Here is a 16,968-nt window from a genome sequence, read left to right as displayed (position 1 = left end):
AATTGTAACATTTCTAGAGGTTGGGCACCCTTTGTACTCTAAAGTGTCTCTTATCTCCTTTATGTTGACAGATTTTGTTATAATTGCCGGATACTTGCTTGTTCCTCTGTTTAACACCCTGCAGGAGCTCCAGGTCCAGGCTTTTATCTTTGTGGCGGCTAACAGACGGCGAGCCAAAACAAACAGGAAACGAGCGGCAGGAAGGATCCAGGTACGTAGCAACACACGACACAGCAAGGGACGAGGGGTGAGAGCATGACGACATGGGGGGATGTTGATCGCTCTACTTCCTGTTCTGTCGTTTGATGGTAAACATATATTGTGGAATAAAAGATGTAAAATCATAGTGCCTAAAATTATACTGAACACATCCTCTAATCATCACACACACACACACACACACACACACACACACACACCTTTAGTGACCAACCAACTTCCCTCTGACAAGTCCAAAACTGACACAATCAACCACATGGCTCTTCAATTTAACCCCCGACACACACACACACACACACACACCTTCACATTCATGCCCTTTATCTCTTCGTGTTTAAAGTCTGCTCTCTGATCCGAGCCAAACTCTCCACTCACAGAAATTACAGCCCTCCCTCCCTCCCTCCCTCTCTCCCTCCTTCCCTCCCTCCTTCGCTCCCTCCCTCGCTCCCTCCCTCCCCCGCTCCCTTGCTCCCTCCCTCCCTCCCTCCCCCGCTGCAGTCACCCAGCAGTTCACAGGGCCGGCTGGTATTCGGGGCCTGGGGCCAGAAGCTTTCATCTGGGGCTTTGGGAAGAGCAGTGACTGCTCTCTTCAAACGCACTGGGAGATAATGGCTGAGGGGAAATGGCCGTGGCGGTGGCTGAGAACAGAACGACACAGATCACAGTGCCAGGACGCCTCAGACCTGCTGGGACTCGCTCTGACGACGACCGTCCCTGTTAGAGTTAGTCAACAGATAAATTGGATTCTGGATTAAAGTAAACGTCTCATTCAAGCCCGTTCATTACTGTAGGAAAGAGCAGCTGCTTGTTTACACTGTTTATAAAGGCTTTGAGAAAATGACAAGCTTCTAAAAACCTGACAGGCTGCTTTAGCTGCTCTGTAGTTTAGAGCTTCAACAGGAACTCTCAGGCTGCTAAATGTCCTTCAGCAAGGCGAGGACTATTGTCTCACCACCGTAAATATTTACCTCCACATCTGAGATGGTGAAGTATACGGTGGTGAAGAGGGCGTTAGAGAGAGAAGAAGAGGGGGAATCCTCTTAGAATGAGAAGCTGACATCTTCAAGCTGTAGCCAAGGACGTTCTGCTTGTGTGTGTGTGTGTGTATGTGTGTGTGTGTGTGTCTTTACAGTTGTGATAAAAGTCTGACAGATGGCCTTTAGGGAGGTTTGCCCACAGGTTAGTGTGATGTTATGGGGTCATGGAAAAGGTCAACTGTGCAGACACGACCTTATTAACATGAAACCACAGCTTGAGCAACATTAAAGATGCATCTGGGTGCAAGATGGCCTCAGCCTTATTCTGTTTGTTTACATTTCAGATTGGATAAAGAAATTCAATTTACTGTATTATCATAGCAGTGTTGTGATATAAGGGTTAAAGTATAGTATTATAGTCGGTATTCAGTGGCAGTAGTTCGCTGTATGACGTCACAGCTCCTTCAAAGGGGATGCCTGGCCCTGTGACGTCACGGTGCGCTCCCCTCCGCGGCAGGACGCGGAGCTGAGAGGAAGGCAGAGGATGAGGAGGAGGAGGAGATGAACTGAAGGCTCGCCGGGCGGAGAGCTGCTGCTGATCTGTGAGTCTCTTTAACTCTTTACATTCTTATTTATAAGCAGATAATCTGTTCCGATTGAAGAGAAAACCTGGAGAATGTTACGGTTCTGATTCAAGCAGTTTGAGTTTCGTTGCGGTGAAACTCAGAAGAGCTCAGATTTACGCTCCATTTGCTTCATTCATCCTCCTGACGGGATGAAGAGACACAACGAGCACAGAGTGATTGAACAGCTCTGTTTAATGTCACACGAGATGTAAGATGGAGTTATTAACGTCTTTATCATCTTTTATCAGGAGTTTAGTGTCTTTATATCTCTGCGCACTTTAACTGGTGTGTTTCTGAGGCTTTAAACTGCGATGAAGATGAAGATGAAGATGTGTGACATGAAAGTGTGTAAACCTGCTCGTGTTTGTGCTCCTCAAGCAAACATTGTTTATTTAATCATTTAATTGATTTGGTGCAAAACCAGAAGTCATTTAGTGTCCTGATGACGTCACTGTGTTTGTTGTTGTCCCCCCACTTTAAGAGCTTTGGTTCTTTTGGGGGAAGAAAGAGTCTCAGACCGTTTTCAGCTTCAGCTCAGTTTCAGTGTCCTCAGTCATCTCTTCTCTCTTCTCTCTTCTCTCCAGCGTCTGTCAGCGCCGCAGACTGCCGTCATGCTCGGTCTACTGCGCCCCCTGCTGGCCGCCTGCTGCACCTACCTGCTGCTGCCTTGCTGCCGGGCCAGAACCCCGCGGTTCTACAACGGCTTCCACTACCAGGACATCAGCGACGGCAACGGCAAGGGAGAGAGTAGGTCCTGTGTGTGTGTGTGTGTGTGTGTGTGTGTGTGTGTGTGTGTGTGGGTGTGTGTGTGGGTGTGTGTGTGTGTGTGTAAATAAATAAATAAACTAATCACCTAATTGCTGTCTATATAAGATAAAGAGATTTGTGTTTGTGAGTTTTAGACCTAAAAACAAAATGCTGCCTGGTGTGTTGTGACTTCATATCAGCTGTGTGTGTGTGTGTGTGTGTGTGTGTGTGTGTGTGTGTGTGTGTGTGTGTGTGTGTGTTGTATAGACAATAACACAGCTGGCTGGCCATGTTGTGGATTTGTCATGTTGAGAGAGAAAGACAATAATTTATGAAGCCTTCACAGCTGAAGACAGACGTGGACTTCCTGCCTGGTGTGTGTGTGTGTGTGTTTGTGTGTGTGTGTGTGTGTGTGTGTTTGTGTGTTTGTGTGTGTCTAGGTGTAGAACTGATCTGAAGAGTTAAGCTGAACCTGAGCCCCACATGTCAAGATGCGTCTTAGAGGTTCTGTCCATATTCAGGCTGACGTCATGTTTACAGTCGGGGACCACACACACACACACACACACACGCACGCACGCACGCACACACACACACACACACACACACACACACACACACACACACACACACACACACACACACACACACACACACACAGTATCTAGGCTGGACTGACTCGTTCCATCTCCCTGTTCTTCTTCTAGTCTTCTTTAACGGAGTGCGTCTCCATGTAGAGTCGCCGCAACACTCTGTGTCGGCCACTAGGGGGAGCAGCGTCATCCTCCCCTGCCACTTCCACTACGAGCCTGAGCCCTCCACGCCACGCAGGACCAGAGTCAAGTGGTCCTGGTTGCCCGCCAACGCCATCAGTGCACCTGCCTCCCCTGTGGCTCTCAGGGAAACGGAGGTCATGGTCGCCATAGGCAACCGCCACCGCAGCTACGGCGGCTTCCGAGGCCGAGTGCGGCTGCGTCGTTCTGTGCCAGGCGACATGTCTCTGGTCATCAATGAGCTGCAGCTCAACGACACGGGCCGGTACCGCTGTGAGGTCATCGACGGCCTGGAGGACGAGAGTGTGACGGTGGACCTGGAGCTGCGAGGTGTGTGTGTGTGTGTGTGTGTGTGTTGTCTGGTACACTGCCATAATCAGTGACCTCATACTCACCTGTGACCCTCTGACCTTCGCCCCTGCTCAGGTGTGGTGTTCCCCTACTTCTCTCAGAAAGGTCGATACCGCTTCAACTTCCTGGCGGCGCAGGAAGCGTGCGAGCGGCAGGACGCCACCCTCGCGACCTTTGAGCAGCTCTACACGGCCTGGGACGAGGGGCTGGACTGGTGCAACGCCGGCTGGTTGGCCGACGGCACGGTGCAGTATCCAATCACAGTCCCCCGTGAAGGCTGCGGGGGCGTCGACCTCGAGGCCGGTTTACGTAGCTACGGGCGACGACATCGCATCCTGCACCTGTATGACGCATTCTGCTTCTCTGCCTCTGTCAAAGGTCAGTGTGTGTGAGAGTGTGTCTGAGAGTGTGTGAGTGTGTGTGAGAGTGTGTGAGTGTGTGTGAGAGTGTGTGACTTTGTGAGTGTGTGTGTGAGTGTGTGAGTGTTTTTCAATGAGTGAGAGTGTGTGAGAGTGTGTGTGAGAGTGTGTGTGAGAGTGTGACTGTGAGCGTGTGTGTGTGTGTGTGTGTGAGTGTATGAGTGTGAGAGTGATAGTGAGTGTTTATGAGTGTGTGTAAAAATGTAAGTGTGTGTGTGTGAGTGTGTGTGTGTGTCTGTGAGTGTGTGTGTGAGTGTAAGTGTGCGTGTGTGAGTGTGAGTGTGTAAGTGTGTCTGTGCGTGTGTGAGTGTAAGTGTGTGTGTGTGTGAGTGGATTCTTTCCCTAAATGACACACACACTTCACGTTACCTTTAACTCTTTGCCTGCTGTCTCCTCCTTGTTGGTCCTCACGGCTCTGTGTTGCCTTCAGGGACCGTTTACTTCCTCAAACATCCGTCCAGGCTGAACTTCACAGAGGCCTCCCAGGCTTGTGTGAGCGACGGCAGCCAGATGGCCGGTGTGGGCCAGCTGTACGCCGCCTGGAGGATGACGGGCCTGGACCGCTGCGACGCCGGCTGGTTGTCTGACGGGAGCGTCCGGTACCCGATCACCAGACCCAGAGCTCACTGCGGCCCGGCAGAACCTGGGGTGCGTAGCTTTGGTTTCCCTCCACGGCACAAGACCTTCGGTGCCTACTGTTACCGGGAGACACGGCAACAAACCTCGGGACGCTGACGGCAGCCGGAGCCCATTTTTGGTTCATCAATCAGCCTCCACAAGACTGGAACACAGGACACACAGGTGATCGGTTCCAGACTCAGGTCACATTCACACCAGTCACTGCTGCTCAACCTTCAGTCAGGAATCAACGTCTATTTATTTAGGGAGAGTTTACTGTGTTCACATGACACACACACACACACACACACACACACACACACACACACACACACACACACACACGTTTCCTTCCCTCAGTGTGTCCGGGGGTCTTAACCTTGTGTTAAACTCCAACGTGGGATCAGTTCTCTGTGTATCAGTGTGTGTCTGTATACAAACACGTGTGTGTTATGAGATTTAACCCTTTCTTACTCTCATGTTAGAGGCAGAGCTTCATTATAAATCACTTTACTGTTTTTCTGCACGTCTACTTATTTTCTACAAACTAATAAAAAATGTAAAAGTCTTTTTACGTGGGGAACGTTTATGAGAACAAACTGTGAGGGATTCAAACTCATGTCTGAACGGATCAGTGTGCATTTAGAGCAGCAGATTAAAATGCAACTAAAATGTTTCCGGTGAAGATTTGCTTAATGAGGTTTAAAGATAAAACATTATCAGCACAGTGACGTGAGGCTGCACCACTGACGCACAACACACACCCACACACACACACACACACACACACATACTCAGGACGGGTCCATTAATTAATTAAATGAATTTCAACAGAATCACACGCAGAGAGAGAGACAGAGGGGAAGAAAGAGACAAAGACGAGGACATCTGCTCTCTCTCTCTCTCTCTCTCTCTCTGTCTCTGTCTCTGTCTCTCTCTCTCTCTCTCTCTCTCTCTCTCTCTCTCTCTCCGTCTCTCTCTCTCTGTTAGCACCCTAGGTGGCGTGAACAGTTGCTTCACTGTCCAAACAGGATGCCCGGGTAGAGAGGTGAGCCTGGTACCTGACCTGTACAGACCATCCAGTGTGTGTGTGTGTAACGCTCACACGCGCCGCTCTGTCTGGGCACCACGCACCTCTAGCTGAGGGAGTCAAACACGTGGCGACGCCCCCATGGCCTCAGAGCTGAAACAGAAGTCGCACTCATTTCACAGCCAAACGTCCTATTTACACCTGCTGGCCAAACATGGGCAGAACGCATGCTGTACACACACACACACACTAACACGGAGGACATACATCCACAGCCACAAACACACAGATACACACACAAACACATCATCTGCACATGCTCACACACACCACAAAGATGCAGTATGTACTGTACTGTACATGCATCTGCACATGTACACACACACCCTCACACACAGGCCTCTCACACACTCACACATACATGATGACTGTGCTGATGAATGCAGAGCTGTTTGCTGTGTTTGCTGTGTGTGTTTATAGTTTGGTTCCTCAGGAGGTGAAATCAAACTAAATGCAGAGTTTGTTTGTGGGGACGAGAGATTCTCCTTCAGTCACTGAGCTGGAGGGATGATGATGTCATGATTGAAGTGAGTGATTGTGATGATACAGTGCTGTGTGTCGCTGTGTTTCTCTGTAAGGACGTAATAATACACACCACCACAGGTTTGAGAGGCAGATGAAACCAGGTTTTATTTGGTCACTACAGTACAAACATACTGCATGTTGACATGAGGATTTCAGGGATGAGAACAAAATCAGAGATTACGTTTTCATTTGTCTAAAATCATTCAGGATCATTTGCTTGTTGTTGTTGTTGTCGTTGTTGTTGTTGTTTGCTGTGGAATGATCAGAAGCACACAGACTTTTTTGGCTCTATTCTATCATACACACACACACACACACACACACACTGATGAGCCAGTTGGGAAATGCAGTGTGTGTGCCAGTTCCATGTTAGGTTGGAACATGTGAGGCTTTTCATCACAGCTACTCAGATACAAAGTGAATTGCGTGTTTTCTCGCAGTCACTCTTTGCGTTACTGTTTGTCAGGGCAGACGTAGATGCACTATGTGCTCTCTGAGTGAAAACACCTTGACCTACAGAGGGTCACGGTGAGGGAGGATCATTTTAATAACTTCACAGTTTTTTATTCCATAAATCAGTTTAACAAACACTTCACATGAACCTCGGCCAGAAATCACACTGATGATGCTCGAGGGGGGGGAATGAAAAGTGAAGTCATCTCTTTCTGTCTTGTGTGCAGCTCAGTGTTAAAGCCCATTTGATAGGTAACTCAACTGCAGCTTATTAAACTGACCAACAATTAGATTGTCTGCTCTGCTTACATCAGTGACAGATCCTGCTGCTCAGAGAATCATAGGGAGAATATTTACAGTGAGAAGAGGATAGTTCAGTCCTGATCCTCACATGAGCGCGGGCAGAGCTCATGGAGCGGCTCGTATAAAGGCACAACCACAAGGTCACAACTATGTAAACCCTGCGTGCCTCTTTGAGCCGGCGGGGGCGGAGACATGAACCAGCTTAGTGCCAGGCTGTAGGTTTGATCTGGGGAATGTCGGGGTGGATGTTTGGACTATTTAAGGTGCGATTAGCACAGAAGTGACTGAAGACTCCGAAAGTGCATCAGTGCTGACTGTTTGAACCCGGGGTCAGTTGCACGTCTGTAATTTGTATTTCTATCCATCTTTAAAGGAGAAAGCACAGTAATCTAATACCGTGGAGGTGTTTTGGCAGAGTGGTTCTCAATCTTGCAGTTGGAGCGCAGTAGAGATTTGTATAAGCGATGTAATTTACAGCAATTAAAAAAGAATTTCTGTTTAACATTTGTGATTTCACGTGTCATTTCTTTGTTGCAAGTTTCAAGCAATCATCAGGTGAAATGAAGCGACCTGCATTCTGGTTGCAGGCAGTCATTCCTCCGTTCTAAGAGGTCACTAAAAGATTGAGAACCACCGTCTGGGCACAGAATAGGAATCACTAAAGAAGGAGACAGATCAAGTCCTTAAAGTCTAGAGAAAAAAAAGAAAACCCTATGAAAATGTATCTACAAAAGTATCTACAAAATATAGCAAAACGCTATGAAACAATGTGTCTGACCTCAGATAATCCGACTGCAGAAACTGTGATGGGCTCATTTGGACTTTGTGTGTCACTCTAACACACTGCGGTTGGAGCGAAACACAACCTGTGCATCCACAGAAGAACTACTGGATCATAGCGATAAGTTAAATGCTATAAATTAATAATGTCAGTAATCTGGCCTGGAGAGGTGCAGGTGTGACACACAAAGATCCAAAGCATCAGCCAGGGAGACTATCATCGACTAAATGTGCTGTAGGGTTTGTATGTACACGGAGGGGGAGTGTGTGTGTTTGCTGGGCTGGTGTCCGTGCGTTTTTACATGAGAGGTCCTTTGTGTTCTCTCAGTCCCGAGCGGAGCAGCTTCCTGTTTTACTGTCGGCCGCTGGCCCCTTTACTCCGGCTCCTGATGGATCTTTTATGTAGTCGGTTACTGGTGGAAGCTGTTGGATGGAAAAGAGACACTTAGTGACGACATCGTGACAAAGAACAACCGCTATTTTCTCGTGTCGCCTCCATTACAGTCACTTTGTTGACAACTTTGTTAGCCTGTTAGCTGGCTAAACAGTTTGCTATGGCTTGTGTAGGAGGAATTAACAGGGTACAAACCTTCTATACATTCCACTGTTGGCTCCTCCCACTGTCCATTTGGCAAACAGCGCACCACAGGCACGTGGCGCTGTGTGTAGCCAGCGTCACACTGGTAGCGGACTAGAGCGTTGACAGGGTAGCCCTCTCTGCTGCCACCCAACATCCTGGCGTGTTCCACCGCGGGGGGTGCGTGGCACATGACTGATGGAGGACACAAATACACATAAACACAAATGCAACGCATGTCTGCATGCAAACAGACGTCACAATACCCCCAAGTCAGAATACACAACTCCCAGCTGTAGCTACTCCCACCTGCAATACTGTTACCTGGAACACACAGCCAAGTACACACATGTACTCAACAAACCCGGACCCTCTGAGCCTTTGACCCCCCCAGACCCCCCTGTGAGCCTACCAGGTCCACTCTTGCAGGTGAAGGGCAGGTGGTAGCTGCAGGGCACATCGTTCCACTGTCCACCCTCGTGCCAGATCATCACCACACAATCCTCCTCAGAGTTGAAGTAGTTGTCCGGCTGGTTTGGTCTCCAGTTCACAAATGTCTGAGCAGATTAGAGTACAAAGAAATATTCAGACGTTTGTTTGAGTCATGGAGTTCCTGATGTGAGAACACAGTATTTCCTTGAACTCACCAAAGGGCTGCCGTCTGTCCAGCGGAAGTCATTCTGCACGTCTTTGTCATTGAGTCCTATCCACTGGTAGTCCTGACCGTTGGCTGCCATGCAGAGACATTTGATCATTATATGAAGCAGATTTTCTTCTTAATTAGCAAGTATACTTCACTTTGGTCTTTGGAGTTTGTGAAGATTCGGCACAAATCTATCCTCTGCAGCAGAACCAGCTGTTGCCATTATGGGAGGAGGGAGGTAAACATACAGGGTGTAATGTGTGTAGTGTGACTCCGCACACACACCAGGCTACTCACAGTTAACAAACTGCTGTTCCTCCTTGGAGGTGATGCTGACCAGGTTGGAGTTGAGCTCCCGACAGTGTTGCTCAGCCTCAGCCCAGGTGTCTCTCTCCGCAATGTGGAGGTAACAACTGCCCATGAACTCCAACCAGCCCTGAGCACAGCCCTGGACCGCTACACACACACACACACACACACCAAAACACATTAGAACACACACATTCAGTTTCTGATGAGACACTGTAACCAAGAAACGACGATGGACTAAACTATAGACTGGATTCCCTGACTGTGTAGTTTTAGTTAGATAGGCGACATCTTGGCTCTGGTTTCTAACATTCAGGTTATTTATGATGTTCAACCTGCTCCAGTGTGTTCCTGTGCTGAAGGTGACTCACGTGTTGTGCAGTCTTCACCAGTGAAGCCGTGAGGACATTGGCACACAGCGACATCGTCCTGCACAGAGCAGGTTCTTGATCCACAGGGGTTTGGATCACAGGGGTCTGCAGAGGCCGACAGCAAACACACACAGTTCACTCAATGATCCAAGGCACTGCCTTTCAAATTGTGAAAAGTGTCACTGCCCAATAACAACATAATATCAGTGAACGCACCTTCTTGTACTTGTGGCTGCTCACCAGCCGCAGGGGTTGCTAGCAACACTGATGGAGCGGTGATCGGGCTGGTGTAAGACTCTGCGGTTGTGGTCACCTCCATCACCTCTGTGGCTCCTGCACGTCCTTCCTGTGCTGGCCTAGCGAAGTCCCACTCAAGCCCGAAATGACCATGGTCCATCATAGGCTCCGGAGCACTTGCTTCTTCAGTAGAAGCTCCACTGCCTGAAACACCCCCTGGTGCACTTCCTTCACCACTCACTTCCACTACTCCCCGGCCCTCTTCAGCATCTAGTGGTGCCCCCGACATGTTCATCTCTTCCTCTGTGTGGTAGCTGACCTCACTCTCCCCAGACTCGGGGGTGCTTCCTGAATCACTACTGGACGATGCTGATCCAGACACCTCTTGCTCTCCAGATGGTTGCATTGTTAAGTCAACAGAATCTGTCTCAATTAGGGAAATGGCAGGAAATCCTGAACCAGAGCTGCTACCACTGATGACGTCAGTGGTGTCCGACCCAGATGTGACCCCTGATCCAGACATGCTTGATCCAGATAAATCGGTGCTTCCTTGCATGCTCTCCTGCTCAGCAGTTACCTCTGGAGCTGCTGTTATAGCCACCATAGGTGTTTCCACTATCGTGATCTGTGTGTCGCTACTGCTGCCGCTCATCTGCCCACTCTCACTGGTAGAACTTACCATGGGCATGCCATTTTTTCCATCCTTACACAATGGAGTTGTAGATCCAGTCCCAGATGCACCAGCCCCAGGGTCGACAGTGCTTCCCTGCTCTCCCTCCTTGGGCACTTCAGAGGAAGATTCATCTCCGGAGAAGTTGTCCTCAGGATCCTTGAGGTTGGGGGTTGGTGTGGTGGTTGATGACCCTGATTCAGAGCCTGATTCACCACTGCTGCTGGTGCTAGACTCCCCTGAAATGTCCCCACCGGTGCCCTCCGAGGTGGACGGTTCACTGGTGCCCTCCGAGGTGGACGGTTCACTGGTGCCCTCCGAGGTGGACGGTTCACTTGTGCCCTCCGAGGTGGACGGTTCACTGGTGCTCTCCGAGGTGGACGGTTCACTGGTGCTCTCCGAGGTGGACGGTTCACTGGTGCCCTCCGAGGTGGACGGTTCACTGGTGCCCTCCGAGGTGGACGGTTCAATTGTGCCCTCCGAGGTGGACGGTTCACTGGTGCCCTCCGAGGTGGACGGTTCACTGGTGCCCTCCGAGGTGGACGGTTCACTGGTGCCCTCCGAGGTGGACGGTTCACTGGTGCTCTCCGAGGTGGACGGTTCACTTGTGCCCTCCGAGGTGGACGGTTCACTGGTGCTCTCCGAGGTGGACGGTTCACTTGTGCCCTCCGAGGTGGACGGTTCACTGGTGCTCTCCGAGGTGGACGGTTCACTGGTGCCCTCCGAGGTGGACGGTTCACTGGTGCCCTCCGAGGTGGACGGTTCACTGGTGCTCTCCGAGGTGGACGGTTCACTTGTGCTCTCCGAGGTGGACGGTTCACTGGTGCCCTCCGAGGTGGACGGTTCACTGGTGCCCTCCGAGGTGGACGGTTCACTGGTGCCCTCCGAGGTGGACGGCTCATTGGGAACTGGAGTCGTAATTGGGAAAATACAGACAAATGAGACAAGAGTATTATAATATAACTTTGGCCACTATTAAAGGAATATTTTCAAAAAGTCTAGGTCCTGTATGAGTGAATTAAAAGGAGAAGCCATGCTAATATTGTAAATCAACATGTAGAGTTTTTGCACTGGCTCACCTATGGTAGGATGTTGTACATTTGGGTTCTTGCCACCAGAAGATCCAGGAGTTTTACCTAAAGAAATGATATAAAAACAAATAAAATGAAGCAATGAATCAGCTTTACTTCAGGTTTGTATGGAGTGCTGGATACCACTGCGATTTCTTACCAGGCTCAGTAATTCCCTCAGTATTTGGGACAGCGGCAGGACCTGGAAAACACAAAATGAGATGAGTTGTTAAAGCATTTCGCCAAGGGAGTAGTGGAGTCCTTCTGCGTGCCACGTGAGGATGTCTATAGAAACTGTTTCATTAATTAATTTAGTTTATCTAATGTGATTTTAGTGTTTTGACTCCCAACAACATTAAGGTCATGATGACTACAGAGCAAGATAACCCTGACAGTAGATTGTGGATCTGCCTTTACAAGGAATGTGGATTCGTCGTCTGGCTCTGTGGGAGTTCGTCTTGCTACATCCACTGGTCAGTGTTATCGGTCAGCATGGGTCTTTAAGTGGGTGAATGATTCGCATTTGAGACTAACTGAGACCATTTGTATTTGGATAATGGTAGTTAATGAATGTTCATTGAAACATTATAGTGAAAGTCAAACTGCTAACATGGCTATGATGTGTTGGAATATATTATCAGTACGTTTAATGTAAAGGGCCTTTAGGAATCGGGATCTCTGGTGTATATCGTGTAAATAAGACAGAGAAATCAATCAGTGCACAAGTGTTAAATGAACTTAGATAGTTTTGAGCCGCTCAGCCTTCAGCCTCCATCCATACCTCTGAAACAGTAGGCGTCATAACGCGAGTGCTCATCAGGGAAGCCTGTCTGGTTAGTGAAGGCGTGGATGGTTTTGACTCCCACTCTGCCCCCACCGCACTTGGCCCGAGGAATGGTGATGGGGAAGCGGACGCTGCCGTCTAGGAGCCATCCTGGGTCGCACTGGTTCATTCCTTGTTTCCAGGCGGCGTACAATTGGCCTGTAGTGGCCAGGGTTGCGTTGAATGTCTGACAGTGCTGCACAGCCTCCTCGTACGAGAAGCTGTCATAGTCTGTGGAGTAGAAGACCTCACCTGGAAAATGCATGAAGCCGTTTAGATGATGAGTTCAAAGAAGTTGTAGAGAAATTCAACATGTTTGATTTATTTTGAACATTAGTTTTAAGACACTTTGAACAACAACAATTGAAGAATCTGAACTTTTGAGCAGCCACCCAGGACTGTGATACGTAATATGACAGCTCTGAATTCAAACTCAATGCTCCTCACCGTCCAGTCTGTCCACATAGCAGTAGACATCATAGAGTTCCTCAGTGGGCCTCCTGCCGTAGGATCTGACCCCTGGTTGCATCTGCATATCTGCGTTACATCTTTCCCTGGGTGATTTGATGGGATACCTGAGGGACACACATGTTAGGATCATAAGTCTTATAATAATAATATCATTTTGCAAAATTAGTTTTTTCTTTGCGAAAGTACCCGTTTACCAAATGTCGCCGTTCTGAACTTGCAATTGTTATGAGTTGCAAACTTACAATAGTAAACAATAAACTCATAGACTATAAACCGATAGCTGTTCAAACTAATCATATCAGTATTATTTAATCACTGAGCGTGCAGCTCTCCACCTCACCTGACAGTCTGGTCACGGAGCCAACCAGCATCACACTGGTTCAATCCTTTCTTGAAGGCGGCCTCGAGCTGCTCGGGAGACGCAATAACGGCACTGGCGTCCAAGCAGGCCTGCTGGGCCTCACTGAAGGTCAACGTGTACCGACCAGTCGTCGTCCGGTAGTGGAACACCACACCTAGTGATGAGAGCATTTGGCTTAGGATTTGAAGGGAAACGACTTTTTTTTTGTTGAGGTTGAAAAGAACAGAATTTAAAAATAAACACATGGTAAGTAACTACATTTGGTGAACTTACCTGTGGAACTCATCTCAGTGGTCGAGTACAGGAAGTCCAATGATCCAGCCGTTGCCTCCGGTTTATTATTAGCTGCGGGTCTCTTCAGCATGACCACATTGTCTGGGAAGGTGGTGGCCTGTACCAGGTCCTCACCAGCTGTGTGTGAGACAAAGCTGCTTTATTATTCTTTGAATCGCTTGACATTACCTCCGTCTCAAAAGCTGAATGAGTTGTGATCATACTGAGGAAGCAGATGGTGACAGATGTGCAGATGTGATAGGACTTTGACGTTTGATAATCAGCCTATCCAAGGGTCCTTTGATATGACTGTCAATCACAATCAACTTAAAGAAGAATTCCACCTCTACCATATAATCCCTTATGAGAGAAGCTTTAGGAATGGACTGAAAATCTGAGAATGAGACGGCTCTGATTCTGGGTGTTTTCAGTGCTTTACCTTGAAAGCAGATGGCCTCAAAGCGGTGGTCTGCGGGCATCTGTCCTGTCTGGTTGGCAAAGCGGTAGACCTTCTTCACTCCAACAGTCCCTCCACCGCAATTGGGCTTGACAACGTTGATGGGATAACGTACACTCTTGTCTGACAGCCAGCCGGCAGTGCACATGTCCAAGCCCAGTTGCCAGGCCAGGAAGAGCTGCCCGGGGTTGGCGAGTGTGGCGCCGAGTTTGACACAATGCTCTTGTGCTTCATTAAAGGAAAACTTTTTTGCAGAGAAGGAGTAGAAGACTCTTCCTGCAAGGAAAGAGGACGGAGTCACTTTCAGCACAGTAAGACCGAGTTTAAACTGAAATAATTGGTAACTACAAAAAATGTCGGACGCAGTGTTGTGGTACAGTACCTGCTAACGTCGCAGCGAAACAGTACACGTCGTAAAACTCGGTAGGATCTCGCACTCCGTAGGTTCTAACACCCGGGAGGTTGCCCTTGTCTCCAAAGCAACCTTGTCGTGGAGTATGAATGGGGTACCTGGAAAAGAACAATGAGATCTCAGTCTCAACCAATGCTGCTACTGTTGATGTGAATGCAACGAGTGGATGGAATCAGAAATCTACAGAGCTATAGAGAAGTGTGGGCTGACAGCTACCTGACAGTCTGATCAGAGAGCCACCCAGCATCACACTGGTGCATCCCATCATCGAAAGCAGCCTGGAGTTGGGCAGGAGAAGCGATGGTGCCGTTGCTTTGCAGACAGGCTTCCTTTGCCCTTTCAAAGTTCAGAGTGTAGCGCTCGGAACTCTCTCGGAAATGGAACACAATACCTGAGAGTGAGAGAGAGAGAGAGACGCGAAGAGAGAGAGAGAGAGAGAGAGAGAGAGAGAGAGAGAGAGAGAGAGAGACGAAGAGAGACACGGAGAGAAACACGGCAGATCAGTTTACTTTTCCTAGTTGAGCTTAGATCAGAGTAATGTCGCTCGACCTATGGCTTCTTTAACAGCCATTATCAACTTTACCAATGTTGAACTTTTGAGCTGATTTAAGATTTTGTGCTTCACAGCTCAGCCAGTCGACAAGGTCGTGCCTGGTGAATATTCATGAACTCGTCCCAGCTGAGTACAACTGCTACATTTATGTGTTTGGCCGAAGTACAAACAATGTTGGAGTTTTGACTAGCAGGGTGAGTAGACAGGTGAATCAGTCCTGTCGTGTGTGTGTGTGAGTGTGTGTGTGTGTGTGGCCTACCTTTGACCTCCAGTTCCACAGAGTCGTAGCCTTCCTCGATGCCATGCGTCACCTTACAGCTGTAGCTGCCAGAGTCTTTGGCCCGCAGCTCTGTGATCTCGATGGAGGCGTCGGTGGGCAGCAGTGGGTAGTTGACCAGCGTCACTCTGTCCAAGTAGGCATTGTCCACTTGAAGGTTGTCGCCTGTTACCTCCAGGATTGTGGTGGTTTGGCCTTTGTGGTTTGTGAAGGTCCATTCGATGTGCGGCTCCTCTACGAGGTTTTCCAGGAAGTAGCACGGCACGATGATCTTCTCGCCCAAGTGTGGGACCAGAGTGGTCTCCACAGGGATGCTGACCTGGTACGGTCCAGCCGTGTCTGCAGCTGAAGAGAGCACCCGTTAACTCGTAACAACCATTACACATATAAGAGCTTTTATTAAGACAACTGACACGCATCGTATCTGGATGTACTGACACTCATCAGGCTGTGTGCACACTTACTTCCTTGCTGTCCAAGGTTTCCCTGTGAAGTTGCCGCGAGCGACAGGAACACACACAAGAAGAGCAGGGAGGTCATAGTTTCCTGAAAAACAAATGATCAATACTTTAAATAAGAACACTTATAATTATACAGACACACTGCCAGTAACTATATGGACTTTGATGGAAAGATGGAAAGTTCTTAAACCCACTTAAAGCTCTTTTATGTTTTAGTCTCATCTGGTGTCTGTCAACATCAATACGACTGGAGTTTGAGTTTAGGTGTGAATAATGTATTTAAAGAACAGAAGTACATCTGAATATCTGTGTGTGAACAGTGACGTCAGTGTGAGAACAGATGAGTCATATTCTACCTGAACACACACACACACACTCCTGTACGCCTACATTCACGTACCAGGATTCCCAGTGCATATTGTGGTTACGTCAGCTCTGTTGACCAAAACGGGACATCAAGAGTGTGTGTGTATGTGTGTGTGTGTGTGTGTAGGTTGGAAATCTCCTACATGCTCAGTGAGGAATGAAAGCCGCTCTGTCTGTGGGAACAGGAAACATCAGCGCTCAAACGCGTTCAGACTGAGACGCCTGATTCATCTCAAAGGCTTTTCCAACTTAATCCAAAAACTCTGACATAATGGTTTTCTTCCACTTAACTTAGATAATGGTCCTTTCAGAGCCTTCTGTTAGTGTGTGTGTTAGTGTGTGTGTGTGTGTGTGTTACTTATATGCCGTCAAACATCCTCAACAGTGACGTGAGCACCGTGCGAACCCCAGCTGACAGCCACAAACACACTAGGAGACACTTAGTAACCATAGTAACACACACTAACAGTGTTTCAATGTGTTTTGTGTCAATGTGGTTTTAATTTTAAAGTTGCAGCCCCAAAGGAAACTATTTCTAAGCCAAGACGTTCTGCCCTGAAACAACCCTCTCCTCTCCTCTCCTCTCCTCTCCTCTCCTCTCCTCTCAGGTAGAAATGCACAATTAAATGAATAAAATGTTTGTGTGCTCTTTCTGTGATTCTGTGTGTCTGTATTCTCTCTCGCTCTCTGCATGTGTGTGTGTGCATTCTCAGAGTTCCAGGACACACAGGGCCAATATTTGCCCCTGTGTGTGAT

General features: G+C 48.5%; 2 protein-coding genes across 2 annotated transcripts; one reads left to right on the top strand and one right to left on the bottom strand.

Annotated features, from left to right (window-relative positions):
* The first annotated feature begins 2,433 nt into the window (after positions 1-2,433).
* On the top strand, positions 2,434-5,254 carry hapln3 (hyaluronan and proteoglycan link protein 3). The gene is made up of 4 exons (XM_076139005.1): positions 2,434-2,569; positions 3,277-3,672; positions 3,769-4,071; positions 4,543-5,254. Exons 1-4 carry the CDS (start codon positions 2,434-2,436, stop codon positions 4,845-4,847), a joined length of 1,140 nt encoding a protein of 379 aa, XP_075995120.1. The 3' UTR covers positions 4,848-5,254.
* A 1,177-nt stretch (positions 5,255-6,431) lies between these two features.
* Positions 6,432-15,829, bottom strand: LOC142988777 (brevican core protein-like). Its single transcript, XM_076138036.1, has 17 exons — positions 15,820-15,829; positions 15,368-15,730; positions 14,772-14,946; positions 14,526-14,653; positions 14,126-14,419; positions 13,687-13,824; positions 13,393-13,567; positions 13,029-13,156; positions 12,540-12,833; positions 11,919-11,960; positions 9,998-11,596; positions 9,782-9,886; positions 9,399-9,557; positions 9,106-9,188; positions 8,871-9,015; positions 8,471-8,653; positions 6,432-8,325 (listed from the first exon to the last, which is right to left on the bottom strand). Exons 1-17 carry the CDS (start codon positions 15,827-15,829, stop codon positions 8,234-8,236), a joined length of 4,113 nt encoding a protein of 1,370 aa, XP_075994151.1. The 3' UTR covers positions 6,432-8,233.
* Between the last annotated feature and the right edge of the window lie 1,139 nt (positions 15,830-16,968).

This window comes from Genypterus blacodes, unplaced genomic scaffold (genome assembly GCF_046128005.1).
Source record: "Genypterus blacodes isolate CSIRO-AG114 ecotype Tasmania unplaced genomic scaffold, CSIRO-AGI_Gbla_v1 ptg000015l_1, whole genome shotgun sequence".
Taxonomy (NCBI): Eukaryota; Metazoa; Chordata; class Actinopteri; order Ophidiiformes; family Ophidiidae; genus Genypterus; species Genypterus blacodes.
The sequence above is the reverse complement of the archived record's forward strand: the minus strand, read 5'-3'. Positions and strand labels throughout refer to the sequence as shown.

Excerpts from the sequence above, each read along its gene's own strand:
- hapln3 (XM_076139005.1), top strand. The coding sequence starts at position 2,434 with ATGCTCGGTCTACTGCGCCCCCTGCTGGCCGCCTGCTGCACCTACCTG. Across the intron at positions 3,673-3,768 it reads GGTGGACCTGGAGCTGCGAG|GTGTGGTGTTCCCCTACTTC; the intron begins GTGTGTGTGTGT and ends GCCCCTGCTCAG. Across the intron at positions 4,072-4,542 it reads CTTCTCTGCCTCTGTCAAAG|GGACCGTTTACTTCCTCAAA; the intron begins GTCAGTGTGTGT and ends TGTTGCCTTCAG.
- LOC142988777 (XM_076138036.1), bottom strand. Across the intron at positions 11,597-11,918 it reads TGAGGGAATTACTGAGCCTG|TTCCCAATGAGCCGTCCACC; the intron begins GTAAGAAATCGC and ends TTACGACTCCAG. Across the intron at positions 9,189-9,398 it reads GGAACAGCAGTTTGTTAACT|CCAACGGTCAGGACTACCAG; the intron begins GTGAGTAGCCTG and ends TCTGCATGGCAG.